This window comes from Hirundo rustica, chromosome 3 (assembly GCF_015227805.2).
Source record: "Hirundo rustica isolate bHirRus1 chromosome 3, bHirRus1.pri.v3, whole genome shotgun sequence".
In the NCBI taxonomy this organism is placed as follows: domain Eukaryota; kingdom Metazoa; phylum Chordata; class Aves; order Passeriformes; family Hirundinidae; genus Hirundo; species Hirundo rustica.
This window is the reverse complement of record NC_053452.1, coordinates 36412706-36436531: the sequence shown is the minus strand read 5'-3', so window position 1 is coordinate 36436531 and position 23826 is coordinate 36412706. Positions and strand designations below refer to the sequence as shown.

The window sequence follows — 23826 nt, the reverse complement described above, 5'->3', positions numbered from 1 at the left end:
AGAGAACCTATTATCTGGATGAATGGTACTACTACTGTTGCTCAATCTTTATATTAGCAAATCAACAGAAATTGTCAAAGAAATAGTATGTATACAGTAATGAGATGGTCTCACCTACAGAGTTAGGACTTTGAAGAATGCGAAATCATTCTGGGAATAAACCAAAAATGGAAATACTAGATTTATAATCAGTATAAACCGTATATACTTTGATGACTTACAAAAAATGTACACCAGTAGTAGATTTATTTAAAGCAGAAAGTATTATTTACTGCAACAATATATTCAGCTGCAAAACCAAAGGTAACATTGAATGAGTACCAGAATAATGATAAAGCACAACTATTTGGAACAATTCTGCCTAATGCAGCTTAAGAAAACAACATGAGCCTAGCTGATATCTGGAGAAATAATCACAAATATTCACTGAAGGAGAAGCACCGTAACACACAGTTTGATGTGATGAGGAGAATGGGATTTGAATTTGAGGACACACCGTATACCCTCCAATGGACAAACCTCTGGAGGCAGCTTAGGATGGAAGGAGCACCAAACAACTTACTCTACCACATAATCACATTCAGATTAAAGTCTCAAGTTACTCTTTGCTTCTTACTCAAAGTCTAAAACCATAAGCAGAACAAGGACTTAGAAAACACTTGCATTTGCAATAAATGCAAATTATAATGAAAATACATACATGAGTTTACAAAGAATAAGAATTCACAAATGTATGAAACTAGCAACTGAGACTGAACTGCAGGAAGGGCAATCAGTTTTCTAGAGCTGATTAACAAAAGCAACAGAGTTGTAAACATTAACTTAGAAATGAGGGGTTTGATATTCAAAGAAATGTAATTTTTGTTGTTAGCGGAATTGAATCAACTACTGTCTGCCCCTCAGTGCTTTGCTTTGTTCATACAAATAAATTTAAGGTATGCGATTTCTTTTAGTTCTCTCTGATAATTGCTAATGTTAAAAAGCCCCACCAAACCCCACAACCCTAAACCCACGCACAGTGAAAGAACCTAAATGCTTTAAGACACTTCTGGCAAGTAAACTGCAGCATGCAAATTAGTTTTCCCAGTTATAATGTTCAAAGAACCTCTGTCTCTTACCAGCTTAACCTCTGTATGTCTATTAGAGGCTTAACCACGTGTTTCTAAAACTCTTTCACAAAAACACTCAAAGTGCATGATAATACGAAAATCAACCTTATTCAACGTTTTGGTCCTCTCTTTGCTAACCTAAGATACCACAGTGGTCAGAAACTACAAAGAGAAGCATGGTTTCCTTCTTTTAGGCAAACAGCAAGTGACTACTTTCAACGGAGAAGTCCAATATCATTTCAAGACATTTTCACATTCCAACTGCTATGGCTCATCTCTCTTGACTTCTCTGAGGTAGCATCTTCCTAAGCCCTTCAAAATCACCTTTCTAATTTAGAATTTAAACACATTTTTATTGCACAAGATTTTCCATACAACCAGAGTTCTTCCCAAATTCTTGCTTTATTCCTTTATTTCTTTTTTAACATTAATCTTTCTGTCAGGTTTGTCTCCCCAGAATGAGTTTTATTGCCAACTAACTGTTCCTTTGTTATTCATCAGTTACCAAATCTGCGTCATTATCGAACAATATTTCTATGCATTACTGAAGACAACAGAAAAAAAATATCTACTTATAATAAGAAATATGACAGCAAAGCAAAAAGGGGCCATTATAATTTTAGGGGAAATCTATACTGACAGAGATAATTCTGATGCAGGAATTCTTGGTGTCTTGCAGCGAAGAGATTTTACAAACTTTTGGGGAGTTTTCGAATTTCCACATTTCCAAACAGAAGAGAAATTGTCAACCTGAAGGAATTTACACAGCTCAGTCCTCCAAAAAAGTAGATATTGGTTCTTACCAAATTTATTTTTGCTGAGAAATGACACTTAAAAAAACTAGTTAGGAGCATTTCAGAGAACACAGAAATGGTGGATATTCCACATAAAACATGATCTTTTCTCCAAAGGCAAAGTCTTCTAATGCCATATATGACACTTAAAATGCAAAATGCAAAAATAAGCAGCTTATCAGAAGACTCCAATGAAAAAGAAGCTAAAGCACTCTGTTCTTGGGTTCTTATACTGAAGGCAATTTTTCATATTCCATAGAAAAATATGGAATAAATAATTATAATAGAAACTGTGCTTTCTTGACTCCAGAGAACATTTGCACTAGGCAAAATAAAATTAAATAAGGCATCTAAAAATCATGCAAGGAATTCCACTGAATTCTGAGCTCCTGCTTGCAACATCTATTTTCAGTGCTAGTCTGAATGTGTTTCTGCATTTTTACAACTGTCATTCACACAAATATAAAAGGAAAAAAAAATCTATGGGGAAAAAAAATAAACAAAAAGACAAAAGAAGCACAAGAAATTTTAATTTTATTTTAAGATCCAGACAGCTTAAGCTTGAGAAGACAGCTACCCAAGCTGCTTGACCAAAGGTTTTTGGGAGCTGTTTGGAAAAATAAGCAGACACCTGGAAACTTGAGAATCATGTTACTTGTCCTGCTTTCAAACTACAGCAGTATCCTAACCAGAAATACCTACACATTTCAGGGGTGGTGGGGGTGGCAGGTGGGCAATATCTGCAATGCACACTTGGATTCATAACCAGCCCTCACACACAGCAAGACCACAAGGGATCACAGTATGACAAGACTGTTCTGCTCTGCAGTACTGCTGCACAAAATGTAGGAAGCCAGATCACTTTTAAGGCAAACTGAGAATCATGCAATATCCACAGTCTTTATTCCTCAGATCTTCACTAAACAGGTGCCTGCACAGGACTATGCAGGTACATAAATAAAATATTTGACAATACCAATTAAACACAGCTTCAAGTCCACCATTAAATGCCACTAGACATCACCACCCTCTTGCAGCATCCCTTATTCTGTGTTAAAGCACCAACACCTCACAGAGGGAATTAAACATCAAAACCACAAAAAAGCAGAAAGTCAGAGCTTACACAGTACCGAGCTGCTGTTAACACTGGAGTACAAGTATTTTGCTGACTTCAGTAGCCATTAAACTTGGACCCCTCTGTTTCAAACTGGATGAAAGCCAACACCTTGTATTACAAACAAAAGACAGCAAGTCTGGAAAAAGACCAACAATCCTATGCCAAATATTTAAAAATAATATCTCAATTTCAGAATGCTTTTGGCTGCAATGTTCTTTAATTAGATTCAGTTTCTGATCTCATTTGAAGCATACAGTTGTGTATTAACTACCTGGAAAGCTTTTTTCCAAGAGCAGCTTAAAGGGGAATGATCTAGAGGATTGCAAGCATGGTAATCTGTTTTTTTTCCCAAGTGTATTTTTTTATTTTTTAAAAATCATAACTACTAAAAAGTATCACAAATCATCCTGGCTCAGACATTTTTTCTGATTCTTCTGCTTTTCCTACTCTTTCTTCTTCACTGACCTTTCCTCTTAAGCTATCTACTTACAGTTTATGCCCTCTTTAAAGCAACCCTCAAGTACTATTTACTTCACATCTTTTCTAACCAGTCTTTCCTATCTCCATCAGTACAATACACAGCAATATACTTTTGTGTAAAAATCTACCTTAATACAAAATACTACATTTTCTTAAGCAATAAAGAAAAGCATATTTGGGGCATTTTGCACAGCAACTTCCATGACACAACTGAAAAAAACAAAACCAAAACAACTAGGAAATTCAAATGCAGAAGATTTAGATTAGCATAATCTCTTAGGGCAGTGTGGCTAAGCCTTGAATGCAGATTAAATTTACAAACACTAAAATGCAGGTTACATACCATTGTGGAACATGGAAGAAGCTACTACCAGGAAACTGCAGATACAGTTGCACTTCCCAAGTGAAGCAAATTAGTAATTATTTCCAGCAAGATTCCCATGATGGTAGGCACAAATTTGGGATCCAGTCACATCCAAAGCCATTCCATTTTTAGATCAAACCCAGTACAGGGCTCGGCACAGGAGACAATCAGTGTACATTAATCCTATGTATAAAGGTTTGCAGCACATGTTACAGTGTATGTGGTTCCAGGACCACAGATGAGGCATACGGGCTTATTAACAGATTGGTTAAGTATGAAGATGGCACATTATCCACAAAAGTTATTATCATCTTTAAAACAACTGAGACACACCAATGTTGTGCTTGATGAGGATGGACTCCTTGGCAAACCTGGAAAAACTCTAGGAGAGGGAAGACAGTAAATGGAATTTTGAACAGTATTTACTGAGTGCCCCAAGGAAGGGAAGGGCTCTGTACACTCTGCTACAATGGTAGTGGATTCTACCTCACAAACACACCCTGGGAGGCAACGTGAGCAGCAAGACCAGAATTTTAACTAAGCGCTATTGTGAACAAAATGAAAGTTCTGTGTGCTTGAAACAGACTTATGAAGATAGAAGAAAGGAGCTGAGGTTACTAGCAAACACTGAGATTTTTTTTTTCTCAAAAGATTCAGCGATCCTTATGCCCATGATACTGCACTGATACTATAAATTCACGCAATACATCCAAGAAATCCCAAAGCTGTAAGTTTATTCCTTCAGACAGGCCAATCATTGCAGAAGTGAGCAAAGCCTGAGCAGCGCTAAGCAGGAAAGCCTGTTGGCATTCAAATCAATAACAGCAGAAAGCAAAAGCCACCAAAAAGCCTCATCAAATTTCACAATTATTGACGCTTACACATCTCAAAGTCGAGATTTCATTGTTTTCCCCTATTTGGCTGGAAAAAGACAGCAGAGAGAATAAAATCTAGTATTACATGATGAGGTATCACACATGTCACTTAAGATATCTCCTCCGGAGTACACCTCAGTGAGCAGCAGTCCTCAGAGTAAAGGAGCAGCAACAGAAGTAAATGAGAAAAAATGAAAAAATCGGGTCTTTAGTTAAAAGCAGTTGTAGGAGCTAATTGCTAACAAAAGCACTATTAATAAGGTAAGTTTTAAAGGAGAGTTTTCATTAGCACAACTCAAAATTCACCTTTTTTCAACAAATAAGGTACAAAACATGCCACTGAGTATTACTGCTGCCAATCAAACAATTCTGCTCTAATCTTTCAACCAATCTATGCAATGAATGCACTTTCTCAACACAGTATAAGTACTTGATTTCATGGAAAACTGGATTAAGACATACTAACATTTATTCAAAGTCTCTGTGATATGACCAGGCAGGAAAGACAAGATCAAGTAAAACTGATAAATAAATAATAGCAAAATAGGATGCAACAATGTCAATTCTGTGACCTGCATGCCTTGTGAAACGTCTTCAGAATCTCATCAGCATAAAAAGAAATTATTGAAATACAACAGAAGAAAGTTAGAAATTTTATTTCAAATTTCTTACTACATGCATACCCCCCACCCCATGCACTATGGTCTATAAATGCCTTAGGTGAATGCTTAAAAAGAAACAAAGCTAAAGTGAATAAATCTCTTGCACTTAAACTCACATTTAACCTACTAATGTCCTATACAGCAAGATTTTAATTATCAGCTTTAATAAACTGGTCTTCTCCCATTTCACATAATTTTCTTGAATTATGCTGAAGATTTTAAGATATTTAAAAATATATTTAAGCACCAACTATTTCAGAATAAAGGTTAAAAAATAAAAATTAGGCTGAGTAAGTGTCAAGTTCAGCTACAATTTCTATTATGCCACAAAAAAGAAGCAACACTTGGATCACATAAGAGTAGACAGTACAAGCTTAAATGACCAGTAAATGCATTGTTTAAGAAATGTGGAAAAACTGTCTTATAAATTGAAGTATTTATGAGCAAGATTTAAGAACAAATATTCTGTTAAATTGACTTAGCTGCTTGACTTAGAAAGGACTTGTAAGTAGTTGTGTGGATTTGTGCTGTCTCTCGTCCTGTGCATTACAACATGGTAACTAAGATCACAGACTCATAAAACCCCCAAACAATAAACCCCCCAAAAAACATTCCCTACACCCCAAGCAAACAACAACAACAACAACAAACAAACAAACAAAAGTCATCACCCAAAGCTGAATTTTAAAAAATGCATCACAAAAAGAGAAGAAAATTAATAAAAACACGACCAAAGGAATAGCGACGCTTATCTAACAACTAAGTATCCAAACCAAGAGACACCTAACAAAAACAGAAAGGATACACCAATGGACAGAAAGTTCAGAAGACTTAGGACCAAATTTTAGAATCACATTTAACGGGATTGAGTTTCTACTCCCCATTTCAGTAAATTCAAACAAGCTAGTTTGATTGCTTCACTCCCCAATTTACCATCCTTTTTAGCAACACAAATTCTTCACAAGCACAGGAAAATTGTTCTGTGTGTGATATGCTTTGTGTAACACACAATCCTTTTTTCAGTCAAAATTCTTAGGTGCTACAAAAAAGCCACTCCACTCTAACCAAACAAAATCCCAACTCTTCAGCATGTATCTGAAAAGGCTTTACGCTTGCTAAAAATTCTGAGTATTCAAGAAAAAATGGACAAGTTTTTCTTCAATAGAAAAATTACATCCGAGTAGTCGTCCTCGACTAGATTCAGTTGAAAAAAAGGTAATACAGATATGCATTCACTAGTCAGTCACTACCAAGTAGTTGTGAACTGGTGTTTTGCAAAGAAACTTCAGTTCACTCAGTTCTTGGTAGGCAAAATTCAGTCTAAACCAAAGCATGATGTATCCATTTCTCTTCTTTAAATTAACCATTATGGCCTAGGCTATAGACCCACATGCAGTTAAGGGAGTTTGTTAGAATCAGGCGATTCTGAACAGAACAAAGCAAGAATGTAAGAAAACACATTTTGGTTCATTGCTCCCAAACAATTTTTTGAGAAGGGAGCTGCTTCTAAGAAAAGGTAGAAGAGCCAACCACCGTCCCAGCAGGGTGAGCTCTATGGAGTAAATTTGCAAGCTATCTTGAATGCATCCTAGCAATAAAGATATAGGAGATCAAGACAGCAGCTAAACCAATCAGGTAATATAATATACTAATGTCTCATAGGTATCACCTTGTGACGCACTCATGTCTCACAGAAATTACCTGTTCCAACTGACATCATATAAAGAAAACCAAACCCTTTCAGGTAATAAGCAGTCCAGAACTGCTCCCAAGAATGGTGCAACTAAAAATCAAATTCCTGAGCATCTTCCCCATAGCAAGTACTTTCAGAACTTTCAAGGCAAGTCTGTGACCTTCTACCACTTCTGGTGAGGATATATCACTTTTCAAGTCAGCCAACTGCAGAGTAATTCCAGTCCAACTGGACATTGTAACTGGACCAACTGGTCATCTGGTCCGCTCCCCTACTCTAAGCAAAAGCTTATGCTGGTCAGCTGCTCAGATCCAGGTGAGTTCAGACAACCCTGAGGATGGTTCATCCCTCCCACATACCACCAAGTATTCGGCATGTTTTTGTTGCAGCTGATGTCTGATGCTCCTCATCCTTCCACTGTGCACCTTGGTGCAGCACCTTTCTGTATCTTCTCTGCGGCCAAAGGAGGCCGCTGCAGACGGCATCAAAATCCCCTCTACCTCCGACAGAACAAAACGTCTCCTGGCTGTAGGTGGTGTTCGCCATCTCCTGCCGAAGCACGGCTGTGGCAGGAGGGATGCCGAGGCTGTGCAGCACCCTGACGGGGAAAGTGTGCGGGCTGCAGTGGGCCACCGCCGCCACCAGGGCACACTGCGGGCTCGGCACCCCGCACACGGCCAGGGCACGCTGCGGGCTCGGCACCCCGCACACGGCCAGGGCACGCTGCGGGCTCGGCACCCCGCACAGCCAGGGCACACTGCGGGCTCGGCATCCCGCACAGCCAGGGCACACTGCGGGCTCGGCACCCCGCACACGGCCAGGGCACGCTGCGGGCTCGGCACCCCGCACGGCCAGCCCCTGGCGCCACACGCCGCCGCTCCTGCCCGCCAGAGGCACGCTTCTGCCCCGATCAGCTTTCTCCCGAGGGCGAAACAACTTCTACAACAAGAACATAGTACCCAAAGTGGGCAATTTTAGGTATAGTAAAATAGTATACTATTTTAAAGCGAAAGTAAAGAGTTTTAGGGTACGTTTTCTATCCCATCACTGGCAACAGCCAAACAGACACTTCAAAAATTTTAATTATTTTCCCTTGGAGCTAGAAGTTTATGACCAACAGATGTGACAAAAGAAAGTTCAAAGACATGTATTTTTAACCTTGGATTCAGTCTTTGGATAGATCCTCCACGTATCTTAGTTATGTCTCCTGAAGCTGTTCAAACGTTCAGAAGTAGCACAGGCTTATGCACTGCAAAAAATAGAAATTAATTTTGTCCACAAATTGCTACTACAGTGGGGAGTTTATGCACTCCTCATCTCAAACTGTGACCTGAATTCAACTTTACCTGCAGTAGACAAATCCCGAATAAAGAAGAGGAAATTTTCTGAGTACTTCACTACATTTACTGCTCTGTTTGTAGAGAAGTATCTATTATTTTTATTAGGAACTTCAGCTTGTTTGGGCTATGAAGGAAACAATCCTGACTAGTATTTTGTCATCCACCCTTCACAGTTTTGGTATGCAATATAATCTCAAGAGTCAGATCAGATACCCTTGATCTTAATATTAACTCCGAACTTAGATTAATTCATTAGTTGAGAGCCATACAGACACTAATGTGCCAATAAGCTTCCTCCTAGAGTTAACAAATGTTCTTCAATAATTTGCTGACTTGATTTGACATAAGGGGATAGTGCCAGAAGCATTAGGGTGAGATATGACAACCTTCCCTCTCATCTCAGCATTGCTATTTCTAGTACTTGTGGATGGTGTGCATGGGGTGTGCTGTACTGAATAACAGCTGAGGAGAAACAATAGTACTCTTCCCCTCAACTCCAAGACAAATTTGTCCCTAAATATTTAACATAAACTTAAGTTATCCCCAGAAGCTCACTTGTTTCCAAGCAAAAAGCTCAACAGCCGATAGGGTGGCACAGTCTAGAGGTTATCATGTCCTGCATCTCCACTCACTGCAGTCCCTCTTCAAACGCCCACTCTTGTCCAGGAAAAGACCACAGCCACGTTTATACAGAGTCTGAAAGACCACAGCCATGTCTATACAGGTCAAGTAGGAGGCCAGTCCCAACATATCAAACTTTGATGCAACAGGCTACATTCTTCCATCCAAACACACCCACCTTCACTAACAACCACAGTTCAGCTATCACAAACTTTTGATTACCTCAAGGTTTACCACATATGTTGTGGTAAATCAAAATGACCACACAGTGTAACTAGACAGATACGTGTTATTTACACCTACACTGTGTTTAACTACATAAATGACTAGCCTGCAGTAACATATTCTCCTCTTCTAAGAATTCAACATTAAGAGTGCAAGATTTTCAATAAGAAATAATTTTCATTTCCATTACAAAGCCTTTGCCTCCAAAAAACAGACTTGGTTGTGACAAACACTGGGTAAAACAAATACATTTGCATTCGTGCCCATAGCCACAGCTCTGTGTTTGCCCTGGAATGCCAGTCACACAGATGCTCCAATTGTGGATGCAGTTATTACAAAACATAGCACTGTAGTAATCTTCTCAAAATAAAGTTGTACAGTGGCCAACATTAAGTGGGTGACATTTGTTATGTTAACAAGGCTCAGATGCTATAGCTGCATAATTTTGTGCTTCAGTAACACTATCCTCTTACAGTTAGGTAAAAAATAATGATCTATTTTACAGTGGCGCAAAAGGCAAATTATTTTACAGTGGTGCAAAAGGCAAATTATTTTGGTAAAAATTTAATACCTCTGTATCTTTCAGAGATTTCAAGCACTGTTTTTCTAATAATATATGTAGACATTATTAAAATATTTAATGCAACATAACTAGTCTATGAATATATTTATACTTTTATACAAAGATTAAATTCAGATCTGTATACTAAGCAAGACTAAATGGTGAATACACCACTGAGAAACAAGAATACTGGAATGTTTTTTCTCTCCTTTTAAAGTTTAAATCCTTTTTTCAAAAATTATTTTTAAACAGGAAATAAATACTGCTTGAACTTTAAAAGAAAACATACTGAGGACATAGTGACAGGACACTAGCATCTTATATATTAAAATCAAACAATATACATAATAAACAACACCTATACATCATCTTACAATATGTACACGTGGAATAGAAAAATTCCAACCGTAGCAGGCTCACTGCAGACTCAACTTCACTACAGTGATTCAACTTCATGAGCAGTAGTATCAAACAAATAATTTGTGTAATACTTTAGATGCCAGAAGAAGTCAAAGTGAAATAGAGAAGCAAAATGTCAAACCTGACATAAATATGATGAAGGCTCCAAATAAGCAAGCAATCCCTTAAAGCACATATAGAGGAATCTATATAACATGCCACTAGCAGATCTTGAAAGCGATAGATATTTCTACTAGATTACTACTTTGTATTAACTCAAAACATTCAGTAGACAATCAGCCAAACTTTTCAAGGCTTCATTTTGATAACTTCAGTTCATTTTTGAAAGTTTATGTCATGGTTTAATCCCAGTATGCATTTCAAGTACCACACAAGATGCTGGCTCCCTGCCCACCCACCACTGAGATGGGGAGAGAATTGGAAGGGTACAAGTGAAAAAACTCATGGGTTGAGATAAAAACAGCTTCATAAGGAAAAAATAGTAGTATAAAAAGAAAACCAAAACAAAATAACCATAAATAATGCAAAAATCCCACAACTGCTCATCAACAGCCAACCCATTGAACTTCAGCCACTCCCAGAGAAGAAGCAGGGCTGGCAAACCTCTCCCCATGCTTTGCTGCTGAGCATGATGTGGTATGGTGCAGTTGGGGCCAGCTGTCCCAGCCGTGTCCCCTCCCATCTCCTTTGGCAACCCCAGACAACTCGCTGCTGGGGCAGCATGAGAAGCAGAAAGGGCGCCAACTCCATGTTAACACTGTTTAGCAATTCCTAAAACACCAGTATGTTATCAAAACTATTTCATCACAAATCCAAAAAATAAGTATCCCATACAAGCTGCTATGGAGAAAAGCAATTCTTTCCCATTCTAAATCAGCACAAGGCAACATCAGAAGTCAACTTGCAAGGTAGTCTCCTAGTGAATGCACACAGGTTTACCCACCCTTAAGTACAGCTCCTAAAGAGATCAACCCTTTCTGATTATTCTGAGATATTCAAAGAGAATTAGAATTTAGTTAAATACCGTATTTTCTTTCAGCAGAATGTTTTCCCTAACAACTCAGTTTCCAGACCAACTCTGTCCACATTAGTTTATGCATTTCCAAGCCCCACTACCGTTGCCTAGTAAATAATTAAATGCAGAAACATTTTACTCCATGACAGCAACTGGAAGACTATTAAAAACATAAAATACGAGATGCATTTACAGATCCTTTTGAATGTAACTCCACATGTACCACATGAATCCAAGGATTTGTGATATAACACTTGTTTTAGAAAGTTGCATTTATATTTAGGATAGAATACGAATTTGCATCATTTGGAATTGTATTAATTCAAAAATAAGAAGGATATTTATTAGATTCACCATAGATTTACAATGCTTGCAAATATTTTCCAATGATAATATCTTGTAAGGCAGGGAAAGTAATGAATTTCTATCTGGACCAACATTACAGTGACTCAAGACCTAACTTGCTAAGTAAATGGTAAATACAGGAAACCTGTCAATGATTCCAAGCTTGAATTGCAAAGAGTGAAAGTATAAAACTACAAACCTTTGCACACCTTCCTTTCCCACCTCCTCTTCAAACATCAGCCCCTATCACTCTCCCAACTGCTCTAGCTCGTTCTAAATTCCTCCCTCTGTTCCCTTCATCATCCATTCAGCTCATATTTAATTGCCTAGTCCTCCTTCTTCAGATCCCATCCCTATTCCATTTAATTCAAACAACCTCCTTCCAATGCACTGTCCAAGTTTGAGGGGAGAAGAAAGAGTCTGTCCTTGCTTTCACTCCTTACACCTGACAACACAGTTACAAGACTGCATGAAATTGTCCCTTACATTCTCATGTCCAAAAGCCCACTGATGGAAAAGTTTTTTCTTAAATCTCTACTTAACTTTTGCAAACATTTTCTGAATGGTGTATATCCTGGCTAACTACAAGCAGTTTCTATTTTGACAGATAATGTCACATCAAAAACTAAAGAGATGACTGGTAAGAGAAAGCATATAATGAATACAGATTCCCTACTGGTTATCTAAGTACAAAAGTCATCAATGTTAAAGTTAAATCTGAGGTACAGAGTTCTTCAGAGTGGGTTTTTGTTTGTTTGTTTGTTTTCCTTAATAATGAACAGTAAAATGTACTTAATACAAAACCCTTAAAGAAAAAAAAAAAAAAAAATCTAAACCTATTATTTCCTCTGGGATTGCACTTTGTTGTTTTTACTTTGGTTTTAAATCATCCAGAAGCAGATGTAGCAGAAAGCACTTCAATTTACATGTTTAAGGTTCAGCAGCAAAAATATTTGAATTGCTAAACTATCTTAACACTAATTGTAATTTGCTCCCTCCCTTACCTCTCACACATAGGAAATACCACCAAGAATGCAGGAGAAGAGTACAGCAATGATCAGGGCAGGCGTGATAGCCTTTTTGTCCCCCACCATATCATGTACACAAAGAAACAAAACAGTAGAAAGAAACATGCCTCATCCACCCTCTTAAGACTTTTAAGTGGTGCATTTACCTACATTTAAAGGTATACACACTGAAGCACAAAAACTAGAACTCAACCTTAGCTTGGAAGAAGATTTGACAAGGAACATACAAACAGAATACAATAATTGTTGAAATATTTTTTGGAGATAATAATATGATTGAGAGGCTAGTAATACTAAATTTGCACCCAAAAGATGATATCAAACAGGGTCCTGATCTAGTCACTAACTAACATCCAGTGTACTTGCATGTTTGCTACACACAGCACAGCTGTACCGAAAAATAACCACAACAGTGCCCTAATGGCCTGACCCACCAAAACTCAGGTAACTTTAGTTGCTGCTGGTTCTGTTGACTTCATCGGTGTCATGCTAGCAAAGTTATCCATTGTGCCTACACACATGGACCATGCTTCCTGAGACAAGTGTGTCAGAATGTTACACTTTTAGCAAGTACTTTATAATTGCCATCGTGGCTCAGCAACAAACCTCAAGAGAAACCAGGCAAGCCTGCAACTGTACATTTACCCTCCTGAAAGTGTCAGCAGAACATCAGCAATATAACAGTGCAAGTCAACTCAGTTTTCATACAAAGACATTTTCACAGAACAGCACAGAATGACGCGAAATTAAATCCCGGCGAACTTTTTGTTGACAGGAAAAAAGCCATAACTAATACAAACAAAACTAGGTTGTTAAGATGACATACTGCGCCTGAGGTATTCCATCAGTGGTAGAATAAACACTGTGTTCTTAAAAAGCAAAAGTAAGTTAATTGTAAGGACTTTACATCACAAGCTTGACCTCAGAGATCCTATGGCAGAGGAGTAAACACATGCAGTCACACCCCAACAAGTAAAAACATTGTAAGTTTACGCTCCTAGCTGGCAACAAACACTAAGAATTGTGTCATTGCTGTCTGCTGGGATTCCTTTTTACCTTTTTTTTCTAAGTAGTTTCTTCTTGGTTCCAGCCCAAATTTGCCAGAGTTAAAGACTCATTATTGCTGACTCAAGAAAAAATGCAGTAAGAAGAAAATACATAGAGAAGCAGTGCTCATAAATGAGATCCCTTAGAAGTATAAATTAAAAATGAAGCTTTTAACATAATTGCATCAGATTTCAAGAAAACTGATTTGTAGCACTGAAAAGGAAAGAGACTACTTTAAGATGAAATGCACATTCCCCATTACATTATGGGTTTAGTTACTGTACCAGGCATGATATAATGGAAGCAACTACACACATGTACAAATGCAGAAGCAAAATGCATAATCCAATGAAGTATAAAGCACAGCCATTTCTTTGAAAAAATAAAAATGCAATAGACAAGAATGATGACTAAGAAGGGCTGTTCCCTAAGATCGGATAGTAAAAATTAAGTTTTTATTGGAGAAGAAAAAGGTATGGAAACACCTTCTGTAATACTAAACAAGCAAACAGCAGAATGAGTACAAAGACCTGAAATAATTGGCTGGATGTTACACCATGAGTATGCTATTTCTTTGTTGTGTTCAGTAACAGAAGCTATAAACATCCCATGGACTCTGCTAGAGTTTCTACGGATACGGAAACAATAAAATCAGCCTACTTGAACTAAGTTTCCAAACTCATACCAGAAGTCATCATCTTAATATCAAGTGAATTACTAAACTATAAACAAATGTTACATACAAACAACACTTAATATTCTACTCTATATTACAAAGATGGAAGAAGGCAAAGAAATTATTAAATCATGTTGGGAGACAAAAATGTTAATCAATAAAATTGTCAATCTGTTTATACAAACAGAGGCTCAGAGAACTGGAAGTACCTATGGCTTATAACATAAATTTATTTAATCCTGAATATATAATCCCTTCAGCATCACCACATAGCAGCTTCATTACATATAAAGAAGCCTGCCTTAATTTTACTCTACAATAAATGAAGCTAAATTCCATTGATTACTATAACAATAACTAAAAAGCAGCTGCTATATTACTAATTTAAGACTGTTAAACTTTGGGGAAAACAAAACAGACACTACCTGCATTCTACTACCATTACCAGTGTATTTTTCTCACCAGCACACTGGTTTACCCCAGGTATTTCTGACCATGTTGAACTATACATAACATTGGAAATAGATGCAGCTGTTCTCTGAAATGATACGGAAGCAATGGGCTACTTTAGATAGGTTATGAAACAATGCTGCATCACATTATGAAATTTTAGTCAGCTAGGTCTGTAGGTTTATATATATGTACACACACAAACACGTATATGAGTAAAAACCCTCCCAGAACATTATGACATTATGGAAAACTCACTCATTAAAATCATCATTGAATTTGCTACAATATTACTCATATATCTGCTGCTACTGATAATAGCTATGAGATGTATTAGTGGATTTTTTCCTATTATTGTTAACAGTAAATCAGAAGCATAAAGATCACTGGTAAAAAGAAAGAGCTGCCACACCTGTACCTCCAGAAAAACCATGCTACTGTCTCTTTGAAAAACATATTTCTAGAATATTCAAATCTCTTCAGTCATATTCTAATTTCTACGCACCACCACAAATGCAGATGAGAAAGAAACACATATCAAGATCAATCAAGGAAACTATTCAAAAGAAAAGGTGTTTTCTATTGCACTGGGCCTACAGAGAACATCAACAATGCCTCCCTTGGGCAGTACCATTGAAGTGGCTAAAAGTAAACGAACAAGAAACACTTGTTTTGTCTGCAGACAGAAGATTTACTCAGGGGTACCACAAATCTGGGAAGAGTTAATTACATTTGATAGATCACGAGGAACGGCACAACTGCAGAAGAACAAAGCAAAGACTGAGAAAAAATCATGTTCTTCAAACAGGGAAAACTGCATAGAGAGAATCATTGGCATTGACCGCAGGCATTCCTTGTGCAAACTTCCCTGTCTTGGCCTCCTGATGGGACCAACAGCACCACAGAAGCCACAGGAAGGTAAGAAATAAAAGATGCAGCTAATGGAGAAAAAGTCAATGTTTTGATCAGCCTGGCACAGAGTGTAGTGTCCAGAAACATGCTGGAAGCCATGAGTCGAGAACATATCAAAACAAACCTGCAACGAGGTCAAAGCCTCCTTCTCCCCACAGGCAACCCTCAGCTTCGTTTTGCATGCCTGCTCCAAGCATATGCTTTCTCCATTAAATGTTACTGCCAGAACCAAACAAGCAATGAACTCATCCACTTTGTCCATAAAAGCACATGTAGGAGAAGAAATATTCAAATTAACTTCTACTGTGAGTTTTAATGATGATACGAAACATGCAGAGCTGACTAGAATATCAGACGGTTTAACTGGGCAGCTGAGGAGACTAACACAATTCTGCCTGAAAGCCAAATCAATATCAAAAAAAGGTCGTGTGCTACCAAGAACATTTACCATCAGATGTGCAAAAACTTAGTTTGGGAGAAGTTTAAAGGAGTGGAAGAGGTGATAAAGTTGAGAAGGAGTATCATACTGCGTAAATGGCTTTTATTCAGTGACGCAGTAAATGTGAAAATCCTCCCTTGGTGCGAGGCAGAGTAAACAGAAGAGGATTAACACCACGGTTCAGATCTCTACCTGAAGGCAGTGCCAGGGAAGGCGTCTGACCGCCCACACCGCTGCTGCAGGCAGCTGGCAGCATGGCTTCGCACGGAGCAGAGGGAAAGCTGGCAGGGCTACTTGCTCACTTACATCCCAAAACAATCCTGAGCTGGACTCGGTCAGCATCCTGCTCCTCAGTGGTGTCTCAGCAAGCCAAAGCAGCTTTGGCCACCTGCCCACTATTGGTTTCTCTGCAACAGAAATCACTCCTTTTGTTCGCTAAGAAGTCAAACGCTGCAGGCACACACCTACCCTTTCTCTCTCTGATCAGTTCTTTATGCTGGGATTAAAAATATATGCATCAAAGGCAATTTTCATACCACCCTCAGCCCTCATTCTAATAGTGAAAAATGGTTTCAAGATACATTTCTGACAAATGTGTAGTATGTAGCTTCATTCTGCAAAGATCTTTCCACACAGAGCAAAGGGACATAACTGTGCAATGGAACTCTAAAAATCTTCGCATCAGACACTTAACACAGAGACGATTCCTTTCGCCGACACCAAATAGCTACATTCGCCATGTGGATGTAGTATTTGTGCATTGACCATGTCAGTTTTAATAGATAAAAGTATCCCATCCCTCCCCAAGTCTTACATCTATCTAGAATATTCAATTAGCCAAAATCAGTAATATCAACCAAAAAGACTGATAAAAACGATGACATAATAGTCATTTGAGTACAGATAGCATTTAGTCTCTACCTTGTATTAAGTGGTTTTTTTGATTAAGATATGTAAAAAACAAGCACAAATATATGTCACCATTTAGCCACTCTTACTATAATTATAACACCACCACCACTCATCATTTAATGCATAAAACAGTGCTACAGCTGTCTGCAAAACTCATTAAAAGAACAAGACACAAGCATTTCCACACAAAGTACCTGTTATGATTTACCACTGTAGATGATATCAGTAAGTGATTTCTTTTTTAAACTCCTGTATTTTCTAACATTAATACAACAGCAGCAATACATTACTTAATACTGGACTGGACAACAGTTCAAACAGTACATGTTAACTGATAGGAAAAATCCTTCCAGAAAAATCATATCAAAATAAAGTACAGAGAAAAAGTAAAGGATAACAAGAAGAAATGTACAATCAAGATCAAGACAGCAGTAAAGAAACATCAGCCATAAAATGTTTCAAGAAACTGAAGACAAAACTTCTTTCAAAGTTTTTCTTATCAACTACAACTTGAAATGAGAAAAGCTCCAATTAACATAGTAAATTTAATCTCACTTTGTAAACAATGTATTGGTTTTTAACCTGAATTTAACATTTCTTAAATTGCCAAGTCTACTTTAATTGACTACAGCCTTGTACATAACATGGAATTCTATAAAACGGTACTCAACTCAAATGTTGACTGCCTAAATTTGAGTACTATTTAATTTGGCAAATGAACAGAGATTCTAATAAATTATCTTGTCTTAAAAAAGATTAAATAATCTCTGCATAAGGTAAAAAAAAATTTATGCAGGTACCATGAAACTTCTCCACCTCAAAGTACATTTACTTCAGAAGTCTCCTCTTATTCTACTTTGCTTGCTTACATGTTTTTTGTAGATGAGAGGTGCTTATTTTAAGTAATGGAAGATGCTAAGGAATGGCAATGGTCCTTTTACCACCACCTTCTTTAGGCTCTCATTTAGGTACACCACAAATTACTATCTAGTGCTGGTCCACAAACTCAAGCACTCATTTACTAAATGCTTTAAGAGATTATTGCCACTAAATCTTGATGAACCTTTCAGATGCTCATTTAGCACTAACAGCTACTATACAGCTTTTGAACTACACCGGTTTATTTTAGACAGCTTTACACAAATCCTAAATGGAGTTACTAGCTAACAAAGTAATGCTCAGTATGAAGGTGACTTAATCCCACCACTTAAGGAAAGCAAAACCTTGATAGTATGAAAAAGCTTGTCTAACTTGTTGAATCAAGCACCATTTCAAAGCACCACTTCCAACCAACATGAAAAACTTCACGATCAGTGATTAAGTATCTCGTTGAACTACTTCAGGCAAAAGAACGTCTTTTAAAAGAAGCAAAACCGAATATATTGTTTTCAACCTAAGATTTTCTTTTAGCTAGGCCAAAACATACCTCCAAAAACATACAGGTTACAGGAGCCTTATTGTTAAAAAAAAAAGAAAGTTTTGTTGGGTCTTCCCACACCCATTGCTAACTGGCAGCCCTGCACATCTCTACAATTCCTAACAAAGCAGGATCTCCATTTTCATCGGTGACAGATGGACGAAGAAGAAGAAACAGAGGAAGCACTGGAGTACGTTCAAGTCATGACCTGTAAGACTTCGTGGTCTTTTAGCTTTGTGACCAAGACTTCTGACAAAAGGAACCACAGACACTGAGAGGCCCTTGGGAATGGATGATTTTTTCTAACTGCAATTTAACAGACTAACCAGGAGCTGCCACACGACTGGGAGGCTATTAAGAGTTTTTCCTCCAGATAAAAACTTTTGTCACAAGACCTCCTCCACCCTACCTGCAAACTGGAGGGAAATGCAAATGCTGCATGCCAAATAGGTAGAGTTTTAGAGGAATTCACAGGCTGCCTGGCAAGCAGAGAATAGGGGCAAGTAGGAGGAGAGGCACTACTGTCCAGGCCTCCATCCCAATGGCCTCTACTCACCCACAGAACGGCTGAGGCTGCTCCTCCCGCAAGGAGACCATCTGGGCATCAGCAGCAGTGGGAAAAGTCCCACTGTGCAACCAGGAAAGTGGGGAGAGCACCTACAAACAAAATGGAACAAAATGTAAAACTGAATTTAAGGAAGATGAGATAGGTAAAGCTCGTTGGATTCTAAACTCTGAGGAAATATATTTGAAACTTGAAATCAAGTCATATGTCCCAAGCTTAGCAACTGTTGTCTAGTGTTAATAAAATGGAAGATTTTCTCCCAAAGAAATTCCTGGAAACATCCTGACTATAAACAGCTATATGAGAAATTCAGTTTACATACAAACTAACTTCATGAACAACAGATACAAGCTAATTAGAAGAAATTATGAGAAACCCGCACCCTGTAAATTAAATCCGTGTTCCATGTACTAACATTTCCACACACGTCAATCTACGGCAAAACAACAATGTCTTTGTAATTACTTATTGTCATCTAGGGCAAAACCAAAATAAAAGTACACATGCTCTATCTGAAAAAAGCTGGGACTAAGGGGAAATCCAAGTGGTATTTGTTTATATAAATATTTCTCCTCTTCAATTTCCAAAATCTTATTACATCAGAAGAAAATTATAGAGGATTACACTGCACCACAAAGTGACACCCATTACAGCATAGTATCCCAGCCTTAAGATCTATCAACATTAATAAAAAACAGATGAAATTGCCCATATAAGTTCTATGACAAGGAACTCATGAGTTTGTTTATAACATTTGGTGTAAACACAAAAAATTATGAACTCAACTACTAATCTTTTTTGTCCGTGCTACAATGTAAGCCTTCAATGGATCTATTACCTATAACTACCATTAATTAAACAAGTATACAAGGAGAATATTTTCTTCCATGTAAACGACAGCTGGCTAGCAATATCTTAATTAAATTGTAAATCCTGTATTGAGAAGATATTAGTTAAAAAACTACTTAATCACCTTTGACAATCAATCTTACCCTAAATGTTTAAAATAATTAATCATGTTGAAGACAGATGAGTTATTTGCTTAAAGGCTACAGTCATAAAACCAATAAGGTCTCACATTTATAGAGCTATTTAGAACTAACACAAAGGCATTTTTTGCATGAATAGCTTCCTGCAATTCCAGAATCCCTGGAATGCAAATTCAGTTATGAAACCAATTAATCTTTTTAATTACTTAATTATCTCTCAGATCCAACAAACAGGCAATTGTAAAATACAAGAGAAACAGGAGGCAGAATGAAGGCATTTTTAACTGTACAATGTCTAACCTATTCCAGAAAAACAACTGCCCTCTGGAAACGGCAATTTCCTCTGCCAGGCAGGAGCCCTGGTACACATCTGTAAGCAGCTGGGCTTGCAGCACTCTGGCTGGAGTGTTTCTCAAGTGCCTGGGTATACTCCATTTGAGATCTGCACATACTGTCACCAGAAAAGGTAAATGTGAAACAGATTGTCAAGTGCAACAACTACCTTGGATTCAGCCTTCACTTCAAAAGGCTAATTTCAAGCTTTCTGGAGCAGAAGGTTCATCTGTCTCTCCTACGCCGAAGTAGCCCAAGCAATAGTCTGAGTAATTTTACTTTATATATATATAAATATATATTACTTCTGGGCAAAAGTTAGGTTTTCTTCACTGCAATTTATCAGGTTTATTTTGATTTAGCATTGACCCCTGTTAAGAAATATCTTTACCCCAATTTACTTGATTTTTGCTAACTTCCTCCTATTTTGTCTACTTGCTGCATTAATCTTGCACTTCCATCTGCAGAGGTTTGACCCAGTATAACACTGGGAGCCGTGGTAAATATGTGCTTCATGTTCTCCAGAGACCAATGCAGTACTTCACACACTTGCCTATTACAGACTCCCAACCTTTTCTTCAGGTCGGGACAGACCACAGCAGTTACTTTCTTTTGCAAATGGAAACTGTTCATTTTTTGGAAATGTCAAGATAAAAGATTTTTAATAGAACTTGTTTTTTTAAAAGCAGCATTGGCCTATTCCATTAAAAAAAAAAAAAAAGTCTTAAAATAGCCTGTTTCTATTGTTTGCCACCCAGTCATTAGGTCTGCAAGCCCATTCAACACGCTGCCCTTGAACTTTCAATTTCAAAGACATTTCAGATGCATGTCTGGTTTTCTTTGAAACCAAACCACAAGTGCCATAGATATTGCTCAAAGTTTTAAATTAAAAAGTGCATTATGTTGAAAGACTGTATAGTGGGGAAAAAAAACAAAAAAACCCCCACAAAACAACAAAAGGTAGCTGTAAAAGTCTGGTTTAGATTACATTTCATCATTAGAAATTGTAACTAACACTTTTTATCATTTCCCATTGAAATCGTATTTTGGTTGCTTCTAACTGGCAAACTTAGCCCTTTAACCCAGGACTCCTTGTATTTCAGCACCAGTATTTTCTATTAAGGAGAAAAAACATCACATTTCAGCAATGTCAACTTGTATTTCTTCAAGGAAATGAGAGAAGAGAAGCAATACTGGCATTTCTTACCAGTGCTAAAAGCAAGTCAACCCTTTTTTATTTGAATTTCTCAAGCTTATGCAATCTGCTAGCACCTTTACCTGAGAGGTTTTAAACTGGTTGCCAATTCCAGTCAAATAAGGACAGAGCTTGAAATCCAGGAAAATAAACTCTTAAAAGGTAAGGACGAGGAAGAATGCAGCCAGTATCTGATTACTGCCATTATCTCTGTAACCTGAGACACAGAAAATTAGAAAAGGTGGTTTCTTTCTTCTTGGGATTGTGTTGGATTTTTGGAGTGATGGGGTGGGTGCGGGGTTTGGGGGATTTTTTGTTTGGTTGTTGCTGGCTTTTCTGTTTGTTTGTTTATTTAAAATTCAATACTCTTTTGCCTTTTGGAATAGTTGGCAATCACCTAGTTGTTAATTACATACCATGCATGCATCTTTGCCTAGTGCAAGTGCCACGGAAGATGCAAAAATAAGCAGAAAACCATAAAACACAGCACAAGCTTTTCTAACAGTGACAAGGAGCTTTGTATTACCAAGACATGCTCAACTCGAGGCATCCAGCTGAAGTATCTGAACTATAAACCCGATTTCCCCGTTCTGACATTATGCTATGGACGAGTCTGAATATCTGTGATGGCATTTCAGACCTTTGGTGACCTGGATCATCTTCCCCAGTTTCCCTGTTAACCACAATGTAACATATCCATACTTTTGACACACTAAAAAAAGGGCAGAATGTATCACAATTACACCTTCCAGAAACTATCCTAATCCAAACAGCCCAGTAAAATCTTCAACTCTTAGAAGAACAGGTGTACCACTATATATGTATAGGTTTTCTGGGCTTTTCTTCGAAAAGAGACATGGTAAAATAGACTGTGATGGAAGGAAAAAGCATTCTAGAAAGGAATAGTTTAATCAATTGCTCATATTTTTAGTATTATGAATAATTTTTACACTAAACTTATGTTTACATGCTAATAACCATAACAAGGCTAAAAGAGACGCTGCAGTGCTGCTAGCCACCATAGTCTGCTATGAAAAACCCTACTGTTTTAGATAAACCATAGGTAGCGAGAAAAGATATATTTTTAATTTCTGAACTTTGTTTGTGTCACGTCCAGGAGTGTATGGGAGAAGGTAGGAGCTGCAGTGTAGAAGACACATTGCAGGAGGGGTCAGAAGAGGCTGATCTGGACAGACAGCTGGAAGAGAGCTGAGAGGAGCTGTTCAGCCAGTGGAGGAGAAAAGCTCTCCATGCTGGCAGTGCTTACCATCAGCCATCATGTAGTTTAAACTGCTGCAACTGCTAGTTGAAGGGGCAGCTTTAAACTCTTTGTGGCTCTTCTACAGGGCTGCTTTTTGAAGCCCTTCTACTTCAGGCACAGAAGTAAGTTCAAGTGCTCTCACTAAGTGAAGAAGTTTTGTCAGCCTCCAAATACTGTAACAGACTAGTGGCAGACAATATCTTCAGGACATCCTTTAAGGTTATACTGCAAGCAGCAAATGAAAAAAGTGAGCAGGTATAACTTGATTTTCACACCTTCCTCAATGAGCCTTTAGAGATGCAAGTTCAGAAACAAGATGTCTAAGGAACTTCTCACAACATAAAACGTTTTTGTCCTGCTGAAGTTCTCTTACTGGAACAAGCCAGCATGACATGAAAAGCATTTTGAAAACCAGAAATACTGTAGTTTTACAGTACTTTCTTAGCTTAAACTAGCTCCATGAATTAAACGATTTAGCATGTAATGGGGAAGTAGAGAAGAGTCTCAAAAAACTCTACAGTATCTTTCATCCTTTTGAATTTAAAGCAGCTATCACTATAATAACAGAAAATTAAGGTTTAGTCTACTGTGCAAGACAGGATTTTGATCCTGTCAAAACACTAAACTCTGTAGCATTTTCGGTGAACCAGAAAAACACCAAAAGATTGCTGAGGCAAAGTAGGACACTCATGAAAAACAGCAGGGAGAGAGGTACAAAACCCCAAAAGTAGAACAACAAAAAAGCTCTTGCTGTTACTCTTTATCTACTTCCACTTTACCTTCTTGGAAAAATTAATTTTAGATGTCAACATTTGTTGGACATTTTCCTCTCCCAAAAGATACATGCAGAGAAAATGTTCATCTATATTTTCAAACATTTTGTTTCAAAGACTGGATTTCTCATGACTTTGTGGTTACTTCTTCTACAGTTCCAAAACAAGAAAAGAATGTCTCAATTGAATTATGAAATTAAAATCCGA

General features: G+C 37.7%; 1 protein-coding gene across 2 annotated transcripts in view; it reads right to left on the bottom strand.

Moving 5' to 3' along the window:
• CRIM1 (cysteine rich transmembrane BMP regulator 1) overlaps positions 1-23826 on the bottom strand; it is a 173460-nt gene that overhangs the window by 98987 nt on the left and 50647 nt on the right. The window contains exon 2 of one of the 2 annotated variants that reach the window (XM_040058379.1): positions 19060-19160. The exons of the other annotated variant lie outside the window; for it this stretch is intronic. Coding sequence (XP_039914313.1) covers positions 19060-19108 — 49 coding nt within the window. The 5' untranslated portion in view covers positions 19109-19160. The remainder of the gene's footprint in view (positions 1-19059; positions 19161-23826) is intronic. 2 annotated transcript variants of the gene reach the window in all.